At 41.6% G+C, this 15247-nt stretch overlaps 1 protein-coding gene across 1 annotated transcript in view; it reads right to left on the bottom strand.

Moving 5' to 3' along the window:
* LOC102385657 (organic solute transporter subunit alpha-like) overlaps positions 1 to 9792 on the bottom strand; it is a 34076-nt gene extending 24284 nt beyond the window's left edge. The window contains 1 exon segment of the mRNA XM_014517938.2: positions 9331 to 9792. Coding sequence (XP_014373424.1) covers positions 9331 to 9409 — 79 coding nt within the window. The 5' untranslated portion in view covers positions 9410 to 9792.
* Between the last annotated feature and the right edge of the window lie 5455 nt (positions 9793 to 15247).

Below are 15247 nucleotides of genomic sequence, written 5' to 3'. Positions count from 1 at the left end.
AAAGAGTGCTCCTGTATACATCATATAAAATATTCTGGGAAGCATTACTGGCTTCAAGCTAGAACAAAAGCAAAGCTGTATTTTTTCAAGATCAATTCCTCTTCTTCACAATCACATCACAGAGCTGTCTCCATATGCTCTTTCCATTCAAAGTTCCTACAAGTGCACTGGCAATTTTACATTCAGAAAATAGACCATACATGAATAAGAGGAACTAAACAAAAACTTTAATTGTTGAGCAATAGAAAAACTTTGACATACCTTTTGCCTGTCTCTGACTAGCTATTTAACAGAGGAACCATCTCCCATTTACCAGCTTACTTGGTCTCCTTAATTTTGGAGCATCTTTAACTTATAGCTTCTATCACTACACAAGAGAAAGCTCCTGACGTGTTAATCGTGAGGCTCTTGGAGCTTGGGTTACAGCTTTCTGTTTGCAGATAAATTAAATGATTGTTTTGCTTCTCCTTCTGGAGCAATGATATTTGCAGAGGCATAGCTCAGGGGAGGAGTGCACTAGTGCACTTACATCCTCTCCTTTAATTTCTGCTCCACCCAAAGTTTAAAACCAACTGCCTGGCAGTGGCAGCAGCATTTCTAGTCAGGCAGCACTGAGGGAGTTGCTTGACATCATGGCTGCATGATGCATAATCTACCTGAGTCCTTCTAAACTCTTCATTCCACAGGTGTTAATGATCCTCTCTTTTTACTGGTCTTGATGTTCTACTAATCAAGTTGTCCCTTGTTCTGCAATTCTGCTGTCTGTTAGCTGCTCCTGGAAATGAAACTCCTAGTTCACAGCCCTGCAGATTGCCTTTTTTTTTTACTCATTTCAATGATGTTATATTTGTTTTTGCTTCACTCTTAAACTGAATAATACAGCCCTAGGCCCCTAGCATAAAGCTTCCAGTTTCCTTTTTTTACTGGAGAAAGATGTATTGTTTTATATGTGATGATCCACCACACCATTTGCCCCCGCTTTTTCAAAATTTTAGATCCACCCATGGATATTTGTATTTACCCATGCCTCATATTACAATTGATTCTCCTTTACAGAAAGGGGCTGCCAGAGACAGAAGGAAAAAATCCAGTGAAGGCACACATCATTCAAACAGGAAACATAGGAACAGGATTTGAAGGGGTCATCCTGGATCTTAGCTCACCAAGTCTCATCCCATGTCATTGCAGACAATCATGTCAGAAACATTTTTCTGAGAGAGGGTCTTTATCTCCTGTTGGGAAGACTAAGAGCAACCTGAAGTTGCAAGCATTAATAGAGACATTCACTGGGGCAAAGGCTACCCAGCCAGAGGTTCTCTGTTCCCACCTCCAAGGGGTTTAAGGCACCCTCTATCACCAGTCTAGCTTGCACAGTCTTGAACACCCAGGTACTCAGCTGTTCTCTTTTCAGTCATTCCAGATCCCTGAGCCCAAAGCTCACATTCCAGACTGTCTCCTACCAAGCAGTCACTCACCTTCCTCATCCTACTTTTCCCCTTGCTAGGTTTACATAAGTCAGCTTCCCAGGTGTCAGCCATCTTGCCTTTCTTTATGGATTAACAGAGCTATTCAAGTCTGTGGATGCTACCGCAGTACAGTAGGCAGACTTTTTGCTTCACTGTCTCTTTAACCCATTCCTCCCCCATGTACTAGCTTTATGGGGCACACAACATTATAACAACATGAACACAGTTAATATAGAAATATTACCACAAAACCCATAGTCTGTCCCAGTATACATATGGCCAGCACCAGTGACAAGGTACTGCTTCCTACTCAGATTATAAGATGTCTATAAATCTGTTAAACAGGGCCCCTCTGCACATGCAGGTAAAGGCACAATGGGATCTAACGTGCAACCCACACAATTGCGCTTCCTGCCATGCCACACATGCATGGCAGGTGGTATGATTGTGGGATTACAGTTGTTTTTTAGTTTCTCCTACATATTTTCCACCCACTTTAGCCTTTAAACAAACATCAAACCTCACCAACCTCATCACCAGAAGCAAACTTCCTATGGCCCAGAGCACATTGAATGGATCCAGACCATGCCAGGACAAAACATGTAAAACCTGCCAACACATCTCTGCCACTCCCACAATAACTACACCCTACAACAGAACCATCACCATTCCTGGATCTTACATCTACACCTCTAGAAATCTAACATATCTCACTGAGTGCACTGAATGCCCTGATGGAAAATATGTAAGAGAAACCAAACAACAACTGCATACCAGAATGAACGCACACGAAAAAACTATGGAAGACAAAAATACCCAATTACCTGTGGGTGCACACTTCTCACAAGACAACCACTCTCTCTCTGCAATCTCTCAGTTCTAATCCTCAAAGAAAATTTACAAAACACCTTTCGTAGACGAGCCTACGAACTTCACTTCATAAATCTAATGGATATAAAAAATCATGGACTAAATATAAACATTGGATTTATGGCACATTATAACCTGCCTGACATCTGAGAACCCCAGGTAACCTGTCTGCATTTTACCAGCTACATTCTATCTTCCCCCACCTCACCTACCTGTCTCACACCTATTATTTCCCATTCCCTCTGATCCTCACTGCCATGCATTTGCATTTTCACAGACCTGTATTTTGCATATTGTCATCTGTTCCAGGAGCACACAAAACACCACCAGACCACTCAAGAAGGCTGTTTGTGCCCAAAATCTTGCAAAGAACAATTTTTCCAGCTATTTAGTTGGTCTAATAAAATATATCACATCTACCCAAAGAATCTTGTCTGCCTTCCCCCTATGTACTCCAAACACCATCCTGGCTGCAAGCATGAACAACTGACCATGCTGTCATTTCTCTCTCCAGAGTTGAGTTACTAAAGCCAGCGTCTTGGCAACCAGTTTCATCAAGACTATGAACTTATTATCAAACCTTCAGTGAAGACTGAGCAGTTAGCAGCACTTGACAAAGCAACAGCTGTCTGACTCTGCCTCCTTTGTGCTGCATGGAGGGAAGCTCAGAAGGGTGCAGGGGTCCATTGTATTTCTTGTGAGTTCCCATATTCTAAGCTGCAAAGATTTGTATGCTTCCTGAGATTACAAAAAAGCAAAGGAGGATATTATGAGGTTGGAAATTCGGCTTGAAACACCTCTCACTTGACACCTGGATTTCAAGAATGACTTCAGTGAAGTCAACAGAATGTCCCAGTGTAAAACCAGTGAGAGAACAGACTAGCAATACTGAACACTAATTGTGGAGAAACACTACCTCACAACAATCTGGTACAGTATTAACCCTTTTTTAAAGAGGAGTACACTAGGGCCCACAGTAATTAACAGAGTGCCAGTACTAGAATCAAGGAGGACCTAGTTCTAGCCCTAAAGTTCCCCACCACCAGTGGGCTATTTTATGGAGGTAGAACACTGATAATTCTCTGCATAATAGTTACAAAGTACTACTTCCCACAACTCCAGGTTGATGCTGGCCATCCACAGTTCCCCACTGATTTTAAGGGGAGTTGGAGATGCTCAGCTCTATCAGGGCTTTGCTGGCAGTACAATATGCTCATGCCCCCCGTTCCATGAAACAGTGTAATAAATGTTTACAACAACCAAGAATCTCGTAGTGATTAGTTTCCTGCAACTTGGTGAAACTCCTGATTTTGCTGGACTTATAGAACAAAAGATATCCTAGACTTTTGCTCCTGTGGGATTCATAATATAAAAAATGGCTTCCCAGCTGTTAACATGCCATATGACAAAAAACAACAGTTTCCGATAAGCTTCATCAATGAGACTTTATGTAGCTTTCAGCTTTTGGGAGACGGGCTGATTCAAGCCAGCTGTGCTTAGCTTGAGGGTTTGTTTGCCCTGCTTCACAGCCCTTTAACAAGTAGTTGTCTGAGTGTATCGCCCACTGCAACTTCTTGAAAACCCTGGATCTGCAGCTCAGAACTTCATGTTCTAATTGATTTCACTATAGGACAGTTCTCCTGATGTTCAGCCTATATTTTCCTTTTCCCATTAATCTTAAGTATAATCCTTTCAATGATAATAGATAATTCTGCTTCCTCCTTGGTCTTCATTAGACTAGTGCAAAGCTCTTATTTTTAACCCAAAGCTCAGTCTGGTTTCACTTATTGTTTATTGTTATAACTTATTGTTATTCACATTTGAATGAATCTGATTAGATTTTCAATAAACTATAACTGATATAATCAAGAACTATTTATAGTTAACCGAAGAGTCTCTAGGATCTTATTGCTGTAACCTTTGTCTTCCTTTTCTCTGTTGTCTATTTTCTGTTTGCACAATTTGAGACATTTTGTGCATACTTGGACTGCATATCTTTATGCAAGAGATCTTATTTGTCATTTCTTCTGTGCAGCCTAATACCGAATTAATCATTAATAAATGTATTTGCATTTAGAAATGTGTGTATGCTTCCAAACACTGCAGGTTACATTGGAGTGACTATGACCGTTGCAGTGTGACAAAAATATCATTTAGGGGTTCTTGTTCTCTCCATGATCACCTTTATACATTATAGTCCTACAGCACAAGCCAGGGCATGGGCAGATTAAATGTTAATACTCATGTAATCAGCATTACTCTTGTGTAAAATAGCAATAGGCAGATAATGCAAATATCTATATCAGGGTAACTTGATAGAGAAAGAATCAGGGGTAAAACTGTGTCAATATAAGTAATACTAGTTCATCTTTTTTTTCTGCCTGGGTAGTTGATGGCTAATGGCAATATTACCTGCTCTGCTGCCACCTGGTAGCAGGGCACATTGGTAGCTGCCAATGGTGTGAGCTACCCTGGGATAGCTGTACATCTGTCTATTCCTAACTGGTATGCAAAACCAGAGTGTATATTCTCCTTCCCATGCCCTCAGTCTTTCATTAGCTATTCTGTTTCACAGACATATCTTAGCATTTCAAATATGCACAGGATACTGTGGCAAAGTGGAAAAGTAGATGGGAAAAGGATAAGGGATCCCTACTTATCACATGGCTAGGAAAGGATAATTATGGAAGAAGAGTGTCCTTTTCCCTGTGTTTAGAAGAACCACTAGGGATTGTAACCAGCATTGTCAACTAAATTGTTTTTGTTCTTTGTGTGCCTTGAGGAAATGCCTTTAAAAATGAAGTCTGCTTCCCTTCCTCAACTGCTGAAATAGCCCAGAGCCAGCAATCACTCCTTCTGTGAATATGACAAGGAGATTGAGTAATAAGTAAAGAATGAGTAATGAGTAAGTGAATGGCTATATATGATAACATCAAATCCAAGAAATTATGTTTTTACAGGAAACATCCCTCATTGTGTTCCAGAAGAGAAGCATCAATAAAATAAAAATTGCCGCACCCAATTTAAGAAAAGAATCATCGAATCTAATCTCCTTTTTTAAACAGTAATATATGCTTCAAGAGAAGAAACTACGTAGAGGACAACAATAGAATAAACTGCCCAAACCACAATTTTCTTTCATTCTTTTTTTTAGTCTTATTTTCTTTTTTAGTCTTAAATAAGTAGCTCTCATTTAAAAAGCACATCAAAATAACCCTGGCAGGAGAAGTTGCCATCATCTATATACAAATGTCTCTTTCTTTCCTGATCCATAATATGCTTTCCTCTGAGTAGTTTGCACTGGATATATCATAGGTTTGTACTACCTGTGATATAACTGCTCATGAAATAAGCAAGAGAAAAATATTCTTTTCCCCACTACTCTGACTGCAGTAATGACCTCCATAGTTTTCAGTTCCAAATCCTCGCTCCAGTGAAAAAATGGTAAAAATTTGTTTATCCTGTACTTAAGGTTGCAGAACAATTTAGCAGAGTCTGCAGTCTGTTCAGCCCCTGGGCTCCTCCTGCACAAAGAAAGAAAGAAAGAAAGAAAGGAGTCTTTTCTGTTGCTAGAAAGTTTTGTGCTTTGGCCAGCCTTAACACCCTGGCTCATTGCCTTCCTTCCCAAGCTCTAAAAAAAACCCAAACACTTTCTTCCCTTAGATGCTGGCATAGCTCATTGGCAACCATACTGATGAGATATAAATACTGTGTTAAGCAAGGTTACATATTAAACGTGTAACCCTTCTGCCGGGGCACTAGTCAGCAGCAAAAAGGGCTGGGCTCAAATTTCAGGGTACCTCATAACCAGGGATCCTGGTTTTCTCTGATAAAAAAGATCCCCAATTTTCGGATTAAAAAAATAACCCAAAATCCATGTTTTTCCATGATTAAAATGAAACACAACTCTGTGTGTGTGTCTGTGTGTATGTATAAAAGTGAAATCACACACACAGGACAAAAGCAGACAGAATGGTGTCTGATTAAGGCTTTTTAGAGCTAATCAACAGGTCAGCTGGTAATTTCCCACCTTGGAAAAAGCTGTTTAAGAAGAGCTTGAACTAATGAAAGAGGCTTTTGTTTTGCTGATGGGCTGATAAACACTGTGGTTTTATCAGTCCCCCTGCTGGTTTGCATCCCTGTCAGGTTTGCAGACAGGTTTGCAGATAGGGAGAAGGAAAATAAAAAGCTCGGTATCATCAACAGATGCATGCACAGCACCTCCCACCCCCTTTGTCTTACAGTGCTAGCCTGGGGCTGGGATCTGGCAACACTCCCACCCCTTGAGTAGTGAGCTGAAGGGGCAGGGAGAGAGCCTGAGATGGTGCAGGCAGGGTTGGGGTTTAAACCCCTCTCTAATCAAAGCACCCTGCCGGAGCCTAGCCATATCACCCTCCCCCTCCACTCAGCACAGTGAAAAGGAAGGGAGGGCTGCTATATCACCCCCTGGCTTCTAGCCTGAGCCACTGCAGGCATGTGCCTGAATTTCTGGAATGAAAAGGGAATGTCTATCCACCTACAAATCGGTGCAGGCTTTGCAGGTTAGTCTAACCTGCAAAGATTGAATCAATTCAGGCTCAGGCTTTTTGAATATTTGTCCCTAGCCCTGGAGGTTATCTAGTCCAACCCAATGCCTCAGGCAGGATCATCCCCCTCCCATCTCACAATCCTACACAAATTCTTCTCTAATCTATTACTGAAACTACATAATCAACCCTGTCATACAACTAGAAGGCATAGCACCCTAACCTGGATCTGCCATAGGTAAAGCAGGGGGACAATGGCAGTCAGTGTTCTGCTGCTGCAGGGGTTGTTAAAACATGCTAAAAAAATCCAAGGAAGAGGGATGTGTGTGCATGCTAAGTCATATATTTAACTGAAATCAGATTAAAAACCATTTTATTTAAACTGCTGCAAGGTCATTCTTCAGAACCTCTTGTCAGTGTGTACTTGAAGCACTTGACACAATTAAGCTTAAACTGACTCTTTTCTGAATTAAGCCAAACTTCCATAAACCAGGTTTAAATTATTTTAAGGGAATGGGCACATGTAAAAGAGGTAAGATGGGAGTGGGGCCTTACTGTGCCGAGCTAGTCTCTGGCTCCTGTCCTTGTGCATACTGTTATACTGGGGTAAATGAAAACTAATCTGCTTATGACCTCAGTGAGCTGCTAGGCTAGCATCATTCTATTGTAGGGTAAAAGCATGCACATGGGAAACTGCTCCAGAACAGCTGACATAGGGTATATCCCTACCCGCTTTGACCCTGAATGTTCTCATACAGCAAATGTGGCCCAAAGGGACTTACTCCTTCCTTAACTCTAATAATTTTAAAGGATAATTTTAATCAAGCACTGAAAAGTATATGCAGCTGGCCAGGCTGCCTTGTTATATAAAGATCTCAGAAACCTGAAGCTCAAAGGCAAAAATTTTCTAAAGCAGATATTGCCACCATGCACCAAACTCACACAAAGAAGTGGTCTACACTTAAAAGTTCACCAAGATAGCTAGTCACTTTTGAGCATACAAACAGTCATTACAGCTCTACTGCCAGACATAGGTGGGTGAAAAAGCAGTTATGGCATTTTGCATGGCCTCCAGAGGTATAAGATCAAGCCCTGTTCTGGGTTTGCAGTGAAGTCGACCCAGCTGTAAAGGTGGAAGTCAGAGGTGTCTGGACATGCCACTTGCCACGTAAGTCTTTTGTGTGCTGTTAGCTATAGGAACAGGCATGCTTAAATCATGCTTACGTTGTGGTCTGTTTGGCATGGGTGGACCTTTAACTTTGACTCGTTAACAAAGCCTTTGTAGGCTTGAAGTTCAAGATAAGAGACTCCTTCCTCTCCCAGAAAAAAACAACCCACTGGTAGGGGAAAAAAATCTCCCCAAACTGAAGAAATTCACTTCAAGGAGATGTAGGTCCATGTGCCATATTAAGAGAAAGGGGTTGCAGCACAGTGGACCTTGACTTCACTAGCAGCAAATGCATATTTTTACCGTAGGTTTCAAGTCTAGATCAGACAGGCAGGTTGTAGTACTTGTAGTATGTGTAAAGCTATATGTCACACCTTCCCAGTCCACACCTAGATTTCAACTTACTAGAGAACAAACATTTTTCCCCAGGAAGGAAAAGAAGGAGGCACCAAGGCACTTCAGAGACCAAGGACAAGCTGAGAACAACCCCACAGGCCTGGAGCCTTTCTCTCAACATAACTGTCTCTTTTAAAAGGGCAGATGAAACAAAGAGCTGAGAGAAGGGGGTATCTGGACCAACAAAAGTAGTACATTTGCCCAGCACCTCCACTGTCACTCACAAATACACACATCCAAAGCAGGAATACTCCTATGCTTATAAATAGTCTGTAAATTGCAGGTTACCAAGCACTGCACAATAGCTTTTCAGCTCTTCTTATAGGTTTCCCAGCTCCTGTTGAATCTATTTTTTCCCATTTCTGTTTAATACAAAGTTTACGTCACCTTGATTTAACAGTAGAGCAGTAGTGTAGGCGTAATTACAAATTAATGGGACTGCTCGCAACAATAAGCTCTTTGTCTGGTAATAAATGTGTGCAGGATCACACTCTACTGCTTTCTTGCACAGCAACAAAATTCCAGAACAGTGTAAGTTATGCTTAACTCAGCCACAGCCTCCATGGAGACACATGGATAATTTTTCTGCTCCTCCATCAAAGTTACATAAGTACTAAAGAATAATCTCCAAATATCAACAATCTCATCCTTTAGAACTGGATACACTAAGTGTTTTGGCTCTTTTATCATTAGAATCCCTTTCATGCACTAATCTTCTTCGCCTTATGTATCATTTAAAAAGAAACACAGATAAATGAGGCATTTGGCATGTAACTACACATATTCTGCAAAGAAAAAAACAGGTTCTCAATCCAAGCAAGTTTCCACTTGATAATACTCCCTGAAAATCTGTCCAAGCAAGTATTTCTGGACACACTTTTAAAACAACAGTCACAAAACTTACTCTGTAAAATGTCCTGAGCGAGGGGAGGTTTAGTTACAGTGCAGGCAGGATCTATTGTCCCATTCTCCATTTCTTCCATTTCAGAACTTCTGCTAGGACTTATCTGTCCTTTCGTTCTTGTTGGCTCTGTTTGGAAGCTTTTTCTCTGAGCAGGAGTGGGAACGATGAAGAAAAAATGAACTTGTAGTTTCTCTTTCGTCTTCCTGTGAGGAGCTGAGTTCACCTAAGAAGCTGCCAATTGTAATTTTCTTCCTTCTTCTGACTAGGGGAATTCTTGATTGTTGAAGTAGCCTGTCCCTTGTCTGTTTTGGAGAGAAAAAAATCTTCAGAATGAGGGTCAGTTAAATGTTAGCCAAGGGAATTAGAGTGGGGTAGTCAAGAAGTGATAAATCATTGTTATTCAGTGCATGCAGGAACTGGAAAAAGATCAAAGGGGAAAAATGGGACATCAAAGATTGAATAGACTGCCTCACTGAGTTTATAGTTTGTGGCACACCCTTGCACTGTGAATTCCCAGCATCCCCATCCGGAAAACTGAAAGTAGTGTAACAACTTGACTTGCAGACCACATGTTTTTACAAACCACACCAGTTTCATTGTTCTCCCTAGTGCTGTTTATTTTTTTTTTGTCAACAATTTTCCAGGTGCTGTGAAAGGCATAACATGAAAACAGTTTTTGCCCTACAGTACAGACACAGACTACACTGTGTCTGTATTGTAGGGCAAAGCAAACCAGGGTTAATGCTTATTCCATGTTTCTAGTCAAAATCCTTTCAAAACTGTCATTGTCACTTCCAACTTAACAGCAATCATCTGCTTTTTGAATCTGGAGAAAATTATTCATTATTATTAATTTGCCATGGGACCTAAGAGCACTAGTCCAGCTAAATAGTTTAATACTAAATTCCAAGGCTAGGGACAGACATTACACATAAACCAGTTTAAGTGATCCAAAACTGGTTTAACCTATAACAGAACAGCCATTCAGTGCACATAAACCAGTTTCAAAATGGCTGAAACTGGTTTGAGATAAACCTGGTTGAATATAGTATCAGACTTAACTGATTTGAGTCAAACCAGTTTATGCAATGTCTGTTCCAGACCCCTTCCTGGTTTAAGTTAAATCAGAGTCCCCCAGCATCCTGGCATGCTCTCTGGGCTGGGCAGGGCTCTGGGTTCCAGGGAGCTGGGCTGGCTCGTCCTCGCTGCTCCCTCACTGGAGCTCCAGCAGAGACTTACAGGTACAGCAGTGTCTGCCTGGCTTCCTCTTGCTCACCCACCTCCTCACCATTTGCTGCCTTAGCAGGGATCCCTCCGTCCTCCCTCCCACAGCATGGACCATAGCCACCTTGTGGTATTCTAGCTAATGCTGAGAGGTGTCTGTATAAGGCAGACAAGACAAAGGCAGACAGCACAATGTTGACTTAGGGCTTTTTGGGGCTAATCAACAGGTAGCTGTAATGTCCCTCCTGGGAATGTTCTGTTCCCTGGAAAAGCTGTTTAAGAAGAGCTTGAACTAATGAGCGAGGCTTTCTTTTCTGATGGGGTGCTAGATACTCTGTTATCAAGGGGGAGGGGATCACCACTCCCTAATCAGAGCGTCCTGCCAGGGCCTGGCCACACACCTCCTCCGATCAGCACTATGGAAGGGAAGGGAGGGCTGCTCAAGCAGGGGCGATGCATAAGGAGTGCATGCAGGTGCACGTGCACCCCCTGAACATGGCGGTGCACCCCCTACAAAAAGGCACTGCCAACACTGTTAGCGGTGCCTGCGGGCAGTCACTGCTCGCCACTCCCCACCCCCCCAACAGTGCCAGTGGCCGGGGACACGCATCATTCATGCGCTCAAGTGCCCCTACCCTGGCTTCTAGCCTGAGCCACTGCAGGCATGTGCCTGAATTTCCTCAGTCCAGAGAGAATGCCTATCCAGTTACAAACCAGTTTGTTTTAGCCGCCAGTGGGAGGGTTTTGGATTGAGAGAGTGGTTGGGAGTAAAAAGGTAAGAAAGGTTTTATTGACTTAACAAACATACAACTACGCATAGTATAACAAGATAACAATGACAGACAATAATAATTCACGTTGGTAACTATTGGCAGTCTTTTTTGATGCCTGATATATGACAAGTTTTTTTTTTTATAAAGCTTAGCGAAGTCAGGAGTCCCCGATCTGCACTATTTGCGGGGTACTGGGAAGGACTCTGGTATTTAGTTTTGGGGCTTTTTGAGATCTATTGACCTACTGAATCTAGGTCAGTAGCTAATTTTTTTATAACGCTGCATCTTTTTTTGCTGATTTTTGGATGTGCTAGTTAATTTATAATTTTTGAGCTACACTGTTGACTTACAGCTACTTACATTTTTATATTGCAAACTTTTTTTATGACTGACTAATAGCAGTACAAGCTTTTGCATTTTTTGATAAGGTTAATTTTAACTGCGTTACTACAAACAAGGCTTTAGTACTTTTAAGGCTTTACTAATCTTACAAGGCCTTACTACATACAAGGCCTTACTAATTTTTTACTTTAATTAAACTTTTAGCGGCAACATGCAGCTTCATACATAAACAAACAACAAAAAACACCTGGTCTAATCCTCACAGAGCGTTCAACAAGCACCTTTATTACACAGATATAATTTTTAGCTGTCACACTCTACCCTTTGCTTACTGAAGCACTGTGATAGCTACAGTTGAGATGCTAAAACTACATGCACTATATTAGGGAATGGGGAGGGATTTTTAAATTTAACTTGCATAGCATGGACAGATTTATGCCAACAATGGTTAAAACACTACTTAGCTGTTGCCACTAGGGCAATACAGAGCACAATGATGCTTAAGATGGTCAGCCATGTAGTTGAGGTGATACCTGGTGACAAGCAAACAGTGCAAATCACATCGTACCATTTACATGGCTTGGGCATGTTGACAGCCAAACTGATGATCCACCCACCCTCCTGAGCAAGGAGGGCTGAGCTTTTTCCTTAAGGTTTTTCAGCTTATCTTTTATCTTATTTTAGTCTTTTAACTGTGGCATGTCTATATTTGATACCCATGAGGTGGGTATTGTAAAGTTGAGAGTTATGGTCTCAGAAGAAATTTCTGGCCATTTTAGGGCAATAGTACGGTTACTTAATTGCAGCAGAGCAACGGCTCCCATTTTAGTTTTTAAGCAACACGAATTGCACAAAGCCCAGGTGGTACCATTTTTATACAGTAAGCAACCTGGTCCTTCCCGACAAACACGCTGCCCTATTGTTACATATGACACATTAGGTAGCTCGTGTACACAGGTCATGTTGGGTGGGCTGAGAGACTATCTTCTCTATAGGGTCTTTAATCTAATTAAGGTGTTACTGATTTGAAGTAAGGGGGATTGTGCTACATACTGAGGGCCATCTGGGGTAACTATTTCTCATATGGGGTGAGGCAGATTTTAGTTTCAAAGACATCTTTTTCTTAGCCCTTTGCTAGTTTTTATCTTTTACCCCTTGCACTAGGAATGAACACTTTCCTTTATCACAGCTTTCCCAAGTGGTAATCTAGGTACTTTGATAGGGGTATCTTTTTTAAAATGTTGCAGGCACTCTATGATGCTCTAAGCTAAGGGGCTATTCCTTATTTTTAACGTTTATTACTTGGGGAAAATGCATGTTTAGTGATAACTGAACTTGTGCACAAGCAGTACTCTAGGTTTGATTTTTGTCTGCTCTAAAAGCAGTGTCTATTATGGCCTGGGCAAGATGGGCTGCCTTTAATCTTACATTAGTTAGCAATTCGTTAGTGTGCTTCAAAATTCTTCCTTCAAGCCTACCTCCCCTAGTGAGCAGTCCTACTGCCTGTTGGAGATTGGCTACTCCTTTAGTACTTTTCTGGGATTTATCTAAGTTCTATACATTTATAGCCAAGTTAAGTCCATCTTAAAGATAACCTGGAGCATCTCTTCATTTGCAGGACCTAATTGTATTTGTGGAATGGAAAATGGTTGGCTATTTTGACCTAAGTAACCCTTCAGCTACACAGGCTCCTGCTTAACAGTTTGGAAAGGTAGCTCAGACATACCATTGTTCTGGCCTGAACAATACCTGGGCAGTGATCAATGAAGCATTTAGGAGGGTTGGAATTTTACCTTGTGACCGCCACCAGGGTGTGGAGTTATACAAAGGTGGTGTCGGGGCCTCCTGGGGGGGAACAATCAGAGATAATAGTGAACACCCCCTTCTCTCACAAATCACATTTATTCTTCCCTCCTTGGGAGCCTGTAACTATGCTTCACCGCCTAGATAGTGAAAGAGTTTTCTTTGTCGCTCATGGGAACAATGTTGTACTGGGTTGGTGAAACGGCACAACCCTGGCAGAATTATAGTACTAATTTGCTTTAGGACTCTTACTGCTATAAAAGGATGGTGATAAGTGGTGGAGACTTGCAGATACAGCCTCTTTTTAGTTGTATTAAATGGGTACCATTCTACTACACCTCTGTGTAGGTATGATTTACAAACCATGTAATAACTTTGTTCCAACCTGTAGCACACCCTCCCACCTGGTGGACTTCACACTATTGCTGGAGAATGTTGTCAGCCATAGGAATCGGAGGAGGTAGATTTTCCCATAAACACAGTGGTTCGAGAGGCTGAACACATGCAGAATGCACTATTGAGGTCACAGACTCAGGGGCGTTGAGCTACATGGGGTTTCCCTCAGAAAGTATGTGAGTGAAAGTGACACTTTTCTCTTGTTTTTAGTGTTGCACAATTGCTTGAAATCATTTTATGAGATTGTTTGTTTTGTTGCCCTTCTTTTACAAGTGTGGGGGACAGTGATCAGATATCAGCTACTGTCAGAGGCAGAAAACCGTACTGGAAGGATCCATGATCTCCGTGCATTATGGAAAACTTTTTATTGCTTATTTTAGCTTAACAGGCAGCTCAGTGTATTGAGGCATGATGTCCTTCAAGCAAATTATTGCAAGATGCCTCAGAATGAGGGAGGATTTAGAAATGCTTTACAGAAAAGGAAGTGAGAACAAGATAAGAAAGAACAAGATAAGAAACATGATAAGAAAGAAAGAAATTTAAAACTAGAATTTAACCCAATATGTTCCTCTCCATTTATGTTCACCCGGAGTGCTGTGTCCAGTTTTGGCTACACACTTGAAAAGGATTTTGACAGATTGGAAAAGGTCCAGCACAGATCAACAAAAATGATTAGGTGCCTGGAAAGCAAGACTTAATGAGGAAAGGCTGAAAGAACTAGGGTTATTTAGTCTGGAGAAAAGAAGACCAAGGTGGGATTTGATAAGTCTTCAAATACCTGAAAGGTGATTATAGAGAGGAAGCAGATGGGCCTTTTTCTGTGACCATAGGGGACAGAACTAGGAACAATAGCCTCAAGCTTCAGCAGAGGAAATTTAGGTTGGAGGCTAGGAGGAACTTTCTGATCATGAGGATGGTCAAGCACTGGAATAGGATACCTAGAGAAATAGTAGAATCCCCATCCTTGAGAATTTTCAAGAGCAGATTAGACAGACATTTAGCTGAGACAATTTAGTTAGGGATGTTCCTGCCTTGAGCAGGGGCTGGACTAAATAATATTGTGGGGTCCCTTCCCGCTCTACTTCTCTGTGATCCTATGTTTACCTCCCTATCTGCAGCACAAAATCTCGAAGAAAATCAAAAAAGAAACTTGCCCTGGATGCTGAGACTATGTACTTTTCAGATCCATGCATAGGGAGCAGTTATCTTGGGCAGGGTGTGCTGATAAAGAAGGTCCAAGGAAGAAGCGCACAATTCCTTTTAAACAGCATCATTCAGAAAATCCACAAAAGCAGTAACCTAATCTGAAGTAGAATCAGCTGCTCTGTGGAACCCCCTTTGCAATGCAGAGTCTCTTCCCTTTCTTCAGGAAGGAGAAG

Source organism: Alligator sinensis, unplaced genomic scaffold (assembly GCF_000455745.1).
Source record: "Alligator sinensis unplaced genomic scaffold, ASM45574v1 scaffold348_1, whole genome shotgun sequence".
Lineage (NCBI taxonomy): Eukaryota > Metazoa > Chordata > Crocodylia > Alligatoridae > Alligator > Alligator sinensis.
This window is presented reverse-complemented; position numbering and strand designations above follow the sequence as displayed.